We start from the raw sequence: 7,240 nt of genomic DNA on the forward strand, positions 1-7,240 counted from the left end.
TTTATTTGAAAATATATATATATATATATATAAATAAATAACTCCCTGGCAGTGTTGTGTATATTTTCCATGTCTCTAACCCAGGCAATGTTTTCTATTATAATGTACTGTATGTTTACTGTGCTCCTTATTGTTAAGCAATAAAGCACAGAAGAAAATAACGGTGGTGGAGGAGAGCTGGGCTCCCAACCAACAATAAGTTTCTTTATTACCGTTTTTTTACATGCATTTATCAAAACAGAGTTCAGACAGGCATCACAACTGCAGTCATTGTGGACTTCACTGTGGATAACATCTCAATGCTTTGACACAAAATGCATTTCATGACCAAATATTTCATGAGGAACAATTTCACTCAACACCAGCTAAATTAAATATGACAGTGGAAGACACGTTATTGTTCATCAAAAGTGTCACCTACTACTTAACCCACTTACAGTGTACTATTTCCCAGAAAGGTATGTCTACCATAGCACTCTGAAGGCCTAGAGTGCTCAGACCGGCTGCACCAAGACTGAATATATTTATAGATTGAGCTGAAGTGGTAGGACAGGAAGTGGGAGCGAATCTATGCACATACGTTGATCTTAATCATGACTGAAAATTGCAAAAAGACTGTCAAGTGTGATCTTTGGTTCTGCACTAGGGGGCGGTAGAGGAACATGCCATTAAAATGCTATTATTTACTATATCTTGATTTCTGATGAATATAAGAACATAACGTGTCATGAATTTGGGCTCATTACATTCATTTTCAAATTGTCCATCCCCAGATGGACAAGAGTGAGCTTTTTAATTAACTGACAGTTTTCACACTCAAACATGTGATTTGAGGGTTTTTACATAAAGGATAAGCTTATTGTTCAATTCAAGGGGGTATATTTGGTGAACAAATTCTTCCACAGACACAAGGCCTTGGAAATTAAACAGATGCCCATTTTCTTTTGCGGTTGCTGGTAGACACTAATGTTTCATCAGGAGGCAGGGCAACAAAAGAAATGCGATATGCCTCAGACTGGCATGGCTCAGGTGCTACACAATGTGGCTTTACCAAGTCAATCAGGGGAAGCTGACATCTACACGAAAAAATCTATTTATTTGTGAAGGAGTGTAATCCCAAGTATATCTGACAATGTGTTTTACAGAGAAAATAATGCATCATATCTAACCGATACACAATCACATTACAAAATGATATAAAACTATACAACATATTTCCTCATTCCCTATTTCTGTGCCATTTGTCCAATGCATTAATGTATAAACAGTGTATTTTTTCTCTAAATTAACATAGGACTTTCTCATAAGGAATGAACAGAGCTGTACTCACATCTGTGACAGTACAAAATATATCCTCATTTGCATGGCATGCTTCTTTTATTAAAAGTTCAAATTCAATGTTGATTGTTTCTGAGTTAACTTTGTATTGGAGCTTCAGGGATTCTACACAGCTTCCTGCAAAATGGAGAAAAGGAAAAAAATAATGTTACTTTGTTGTCCAGAGTCCTAATAAGATAAGGTCTCCTTACATCTTTAGTTTTACAGCCATACTATGTCGTTCAGCTCTGTAATGATATTGGTTTTGACTGTTGAAACTCTGATGTTCTGGACCACATATCTCAAGATGCAAGTCGGCATTTCTGATCTTACCTTGCTTCCGCATTAGTTGTATTTGCAAAGACACAAATAGCTTTGTCTCTATCCAAAATCTGTTTTTTCAAATTCTGAATGTCCCCTTCAGCATTGTTTTTAGCCACTCCGTGGTCCGCTGAGGAAATGTATAACACAGAGAAACAATGTTAAAAAATGTCTGTATTCAATAAACAATAAAAGAGTAAAAATGGGAGCTGCTACTTTTGCTAAGCTCAGTGAATAAAACTAAAGAACCGTGAGTCTGGAGCCCTGTAGTGCTGGCACAACTAGTTCTGCTGGTTTCTAATTGTCAGGACACACGATTGACAGATCTCAGCAGCTCTAAATGAACCTCTGTCTTTTAAAAGGCCAATAGATCGCCTGACTAACTTGTGTAGAGACACATTATAGTTTGTCACATTCTCTTATCTGGCTCAATTTAGAATTGACCAATATTAGTGTACATAAGCTCACTTTAACGACATGCCCAGAGCTGATACCAGACCAGAGGTGAAACACAAAGCTGCCTTACCTTTGACTTTAACAATGGCTTCTCCCGCGCTTGCCTTCTTCTTCTGAACATTGTCCTGATTAACGCACAGGTGAAAGTATTTGTCAGCAGTTACAGAAGGTACAATGACAACATAAATCAAATATTTGGATTTAACAGAATACTGAGCGGATCATGACACGCCCACACCACACAGTCAAATAGTATCACGTGCATCAGGAAGAGTGATACTTTCCTGTCAGTAATGGTATAATTGTAGTGTATTCATATTAAATAACTCCAATTGTGAGTAAAAACACGGATGCGTGTCGGTGTGTCCCTTACCATGTCCGTGGTACAAGTCTGCAGAGCTTTAGTGAAGTCCTGTGCAGATTTTAGAACTTCTTCCTTCCTTTTCCTCAGCTCATCTAACTTGGTGTTGATGGACACCAACTCCGTCTTCATGGCCTTGTCCTTGATTTTCAATTCGACAATGGACTCCTCTTTCATCCTGACCACTGCATGGGATTCCACGACGCGGCCTTTCAAATCATGAAGTTTGAACTCCTGGTCCATGGCCAGGTAAATCATTGCAACCATCACAGTCACACTGAGGCCGGCCAAAGCTATCACGAACTTCATCCTGATCGAGACGAGGAATAGATTGGATCAACGTGGGAACAAGTGGTGGTCAGTTGTTCCTCATTACAGGTATCTTTCAAACCGCTTCGCTCAGTGTGACCGTGGCTGCTGTACCTGCTCCACCTGCTCAACAGGATGGGCGTGGTGACACACGTAGCCTGTTGTCTCCCTGCGCGCTGGAATAGATTGAAGCCATATGATCACTTTACTTCCTGATATCTTATAATGCCACATACTGCTTAGTTTTAAGAACAAGTTGATGTAAAAAATAAGCAACAAGAAACTGTATGATAGCCTACCATTTGTAAAATATCAAAACATTTGTTTTCGTCGAGACTTAAATTGACTCAATCTCCTCCGTAAATAATTACGATTGATATGTGTTCGTTTTATGTTTTATTGTTACACCTTTTTGATTTGTTGAACTGTTCCTCTAAACTGTGGTGTAACAGTTTAGAGGAACAGTTCAACAAATCAAAAAGCACATTTACTCTATTGTAGCCTACTTGAGTCCGTGCTTAACCATTTTTAGCCATTTTGTAAGTACTTTTTAAATTTCGACATTTAATTACCAATACTTCAATACTTTTACTTAAGTAAAGATTCGATTGTTCCCCTTGTAACTGAGTGTATGAGTCAAAGTCGGACACTTTATTTATTTTAGGTGTGTGGTGTTGTATTCACTGTTCAAATGAGGTAGCCTATTACACAAATGATTTGTCATATCAGCTTCAGCTTGTCAGACGCACAGTAATAAAACGCAAGCTTTCCTGCTTACATACACAGGACTGTTTGTTTGTGAGGAGGACATTACAAGCACCGGGTGAAAGCAGATACCTGTTCTCCATGCCGTAAAAGAAAAGGGCGTGTTTCCAATGACACAATAGAGCAGCTCATACCCAACTCATGTGAATGTCCAATCGGACAGCCCAGGTGAGTCAGGCACCTTGGTTGAATTTAATTTGGCAAACGTAGAGAAGTGTAACCAGGGCGACACGGATAGCAGCCTTGTGTTCAGATTTAGCACTTGCCGAAGTTTATCCATCATCAAGTATAAACAGCTCACACAGCTATGAGGGTCAAATGTGTGCTCCCTGTGACATTAGTCCTGTCTCTCGCTCTTCTGGGGATCACGAAAATACGGAAATTTCACCACGAACAAGAGGAAAGAGCGAACGGGTTTCAAAAAACAAAGCTGCGGGTGACCAACGATGTGCTGGAAGGCTTTGAGAGAATGGCGATGGAGACGGAAACCCTCTTGCAGAAGACCCGAACTGAGCAGAAAGCGCTGGAGGAAGAAACGATCAGGCTCGAGTCCGAGGCAATTGCGGAACAGGGTAGATCAAACACCTGCAATGAAGGCCAGGTGAGGAGAAACTGAGAGACACAAGCAAAGAGAGTGTATGAATAGCTTTGCGATTCCTTGCGAAAGTTATGTGGGATTTAGTTTACACAGAGAGCCAGACAGTAGACTGTGTCATCTTAACAATGAATTCAAAGCTCACGGTTGAAAAAGGAATATGAACTTGAGGGGTTACATAAACTATAAAAAACAAAATTCAAACCTTTATAATAGTTATAAATGATTAGACATGTCCTGCCAGTGAAAACCAAAGAACACACAAAACCGGTTAGGAAGGAATTCATCATCACCACCCAGGCTTGTGGTGTAGCTACTATCAGAGCAGGGACTGACTATAGACCTATGACACAAGTAAATTCCAGCAATAGTGTACCTTTTTCCTGCATTACTGTATAATTTGTAAACTATTTATTGTTGAAATTATTAAAACTGATCTACTATCCCTACCTTCAGGGTACCATAGGCCATTTTCCTTATTTTACGACATATTTTTGCTATAATACAACAGATATAACAGTGTTTTTTTTATTTTAGAACAAAACAATTATTTTATGAATTGGAAATATAGGACTTGTCTATGCCCCTGTCATCCTGTACTGAAATGTGGCTCCTGTGCATAGATGGGTCTTTTATTCATATTTCTAAAAACTAAACTTCTTAAAAGGGCAATACAATATGTGTATCACATAAAATAAATGTTCCTCTGCTCAGTTGTCTCACATAGCCAGTACTATCTCTGGAGGAAGACGAAGTAGTTCTTTGGTGTTGTGTGCAGATCCGGTACATGTTATGAAAGTAGCATTCAAATATTTACTCAAGAAGTCAAAAGGATGTGGCTGCATCAAAGTCGAAGATGTGCAGATGCAGGATTGTTTTAGTCTGTGTAGAGAAGATTTCTCCAACAAACTCAAGTTGGCGTCGCTGACATTCTCGTTTCTATACTTGCAGAAATTTGCGACAGATGAGCTGACATCAGCAGAGACAGAATTTAAAAAACTCCAAGGTAGGTGCCGATTGATGTGCCTCAATGCCAAAAAGTGGTCATGTATTCAATATCTGAGAGGACACAAAGAAACCTTTCCCTCTTTTACTGAGCACCGGTGCTGATTCAAATGCATTCAAATTGATTTCTCTTCCAGTTGAAGAAAAGGAACTTCAAGAAATGCTCCTAATTCCTTTTAATTTGTAACACTTAAAATTCCACTTGTCATGATAATACCTACAGATGAATTCGAGAAGGAGAAGACCAACTTCAAAACAGAATTGGATACACTGAACCAGCAAATAGCAGCAAAGAGCCCAGTGTGTGGCTTTTTGAAAGCAGAATCAAGGCCAGCAAGGTATTATTAACACTTTACTAGACTTATTATAACATCAAAACTTTACAAATATATATATATATTGATAATGATAACCACTGTATCCATTCACTGCATTTTCTATTGTTGAACTTTTTTTTTAAAGCCAGATGTGTGGCATCGTAGATGTCCTGAAACCAGAGGAACCAAAGGCAGAGGCCCCGAAACCAGTGGAGCCAAAGGCAGAGGCCCCCAAACCAGAGGAACCAAAGGCAGAGGCCCCCAAACCAGAGGAACCAAAGGCAGAGGCCCCCAAACCAGAGGAACCAAAGGCAGAGGCCCCCAAACCAGAGGAACCAAAGGCAGAGGCCCCCAAACCAGAGGAACCAAAGGCAGAGGCCCCCAAACCAGAGGAACCAAAGGCAGAGGCCCCCAAACCAGAGGAACCAAAGGCAGAGGCCCCCAAACCAGAGGAACCAAAGGCAGAGGCCCCCAAACCAGAGGAACCAAAGGCAGAGGCCCCCAAACCAGAGGAACCAAAGGCAGAGGCCCCCAAACCAGAGGAACCAAAGGCAGAGGCCCCCAAACCAGAAGAACCAAAGGCAGAGGCCCCCAAACCAGAGGAACCAAAGGCAGAGGCCCCCAAACCAGAGGAACCAAAGGCAGAGGCCCCCAAACCAGAAGAACCAAAGGCAGAGGCCCCCAAACCAGAGGAACCAAAGGCAGAGGCCCCCAAACCAGAGGAACCAAAGGCAGAGGCCCCCAAACCAGAAGAACCAAACTCTTAGGCCCCTAAACAGAAAGCACCTAAGAAGAGATGAGATGTTTCAACCTGTGTTTTCACAGCACATTGCTTCACTGGGCCAGTATGAGCCTCAAGTAGGACTTGGTTCATGAATGGGATGTTCATGAATATTCTATCTTTTTTTGTTTTTATGCAACAAAATGAGGAGTTAAGTTACATTTTGATGTGGACATATGTTTTTGTTTTTGTTGTTTGTTATTTTTTGTTAGAAACAGATTGTACTCATATGAATATTTTGCACTGGCCAGATTCAGGAGTTATCTCACATTTGTTGGAAATTCAAGGCAATTAGAGGATTGATTTATACAAAGCTTTCTTTGCTTCATGTTGTCTGTCGCTTGGTTTTCTCAGCAGCAACAGTGTTTGTCTGCCGTAATTCAGTTATAAATACACAGTTGTAAGCCAATGTTTTAAAAAATTGGGGTGATGTGGACACAGTAACTTGTCATTAATGTACACACTTTGAAGGCAAGGCAAGGCAAGTTTATTTGTATAGCACATTTAAACACCAAGGTAATTCAAAGTGCTTCACATAAAACCATTAAAGGCATCAAAACACAAGGCAAAAGAAAAGGAGATTTAAAAACATTCATTAAAACACTAAAAAGCATTGTAAGAAATAAAATACAGTAGTAAAATGCAGAAATGCAGGAAATTGAGTTTAACTTAAATAAAAACAAATATTTTCCAGTAAAATACATTTTTATTGATGACTATTAAAAATATGCAGCTCCTCTTGATTAACTATGTTATTCATGTGCAGTGGTGGAAAAAATATTAAAATCTTCTACTTTGGTAAAAGTAGAAATACTAAGATTTAAAAATGCCTTCATTGCAAAAGTACAGAAGTATTATCTGCAAAATTGACTTCTGAAAAGTTAATGTACTCATTATGTAGGGCAACCCTTTCCAATCAATATGTTCTTGTATTACATTAATGTACAAACAGCATTAAAATGTTTTTTACTGTTTTATATTATTTTGTGTAATTATATCTTATATGTATACAT

At 39.4% G+C, this 7,240-nt stretch overlaps 2 protein-coding genes across 2 annotated transcripts; one reads left to right on the top strand and one right to left on the bottom strand.

The window, feature by feature from the left end:
- Positions 1-203: 203 nt before the first annotated feature.
- Positions 204-2,867, bottom strand: LOC306781929 (uncharacterized protein). Its single transcript, XM_079275050.1, has 4 exons — positions 2,468-2,867; positions 2,165-2,219; positions 1,651-1,768; positions 204-1,455 (listed from the first exon to the last, which is right to left on the bottom strand). Exons 1-4 carry the CDS (start codon positions 2,762-2,764, stop codon positions 1,416-1,418), a joined length of 510 nt encoding a protein of 169 aa, XP_079131176.1. The 5' UTR covers positions 2,765-2,867; the 3' UTR covers positions 204-1,415.
- Positions 2,868-3,702: 835 nt separating this feature from the next.
- On the top strand, positions 3,703-6,213 carry LOC306782725 (uncharacterized protein; the record flags this gene model as incomplete). The annotated part of the gene is made up of 4 exons (XM_079276170.1): positions 3,703-4,130; positions 5,076-5,130; positions 5,353-5,467; positions 5,592-6,213. Exons 1-4 carry the CDS (start codon positions 3,837-3,839, stop codon positions 6,211-6,213), a joined length of 1,086 nt encoding a protein of 361 aa, XP_079132296.1. The 5' UTR covers positions 3,703-3,836.
- Between the last annotated feature and the right edge of the window lie 1,027 nt (positions 6,214-7,240).

The sequence above is a fragment of the Melanostigma gelatinosum genome (assembly GCF_949748355.1).
Source record: "Melanostigma gelatinosum genome assembly, chromosome: 9".
Taxonomy (NCBI): domain Eukaryota; kingdom Metazoa; phylum Chordata; class Actinopteri; order Perciformes; family Zoarcidae; genus Melanostigma; species Melanostigma gelatinosum.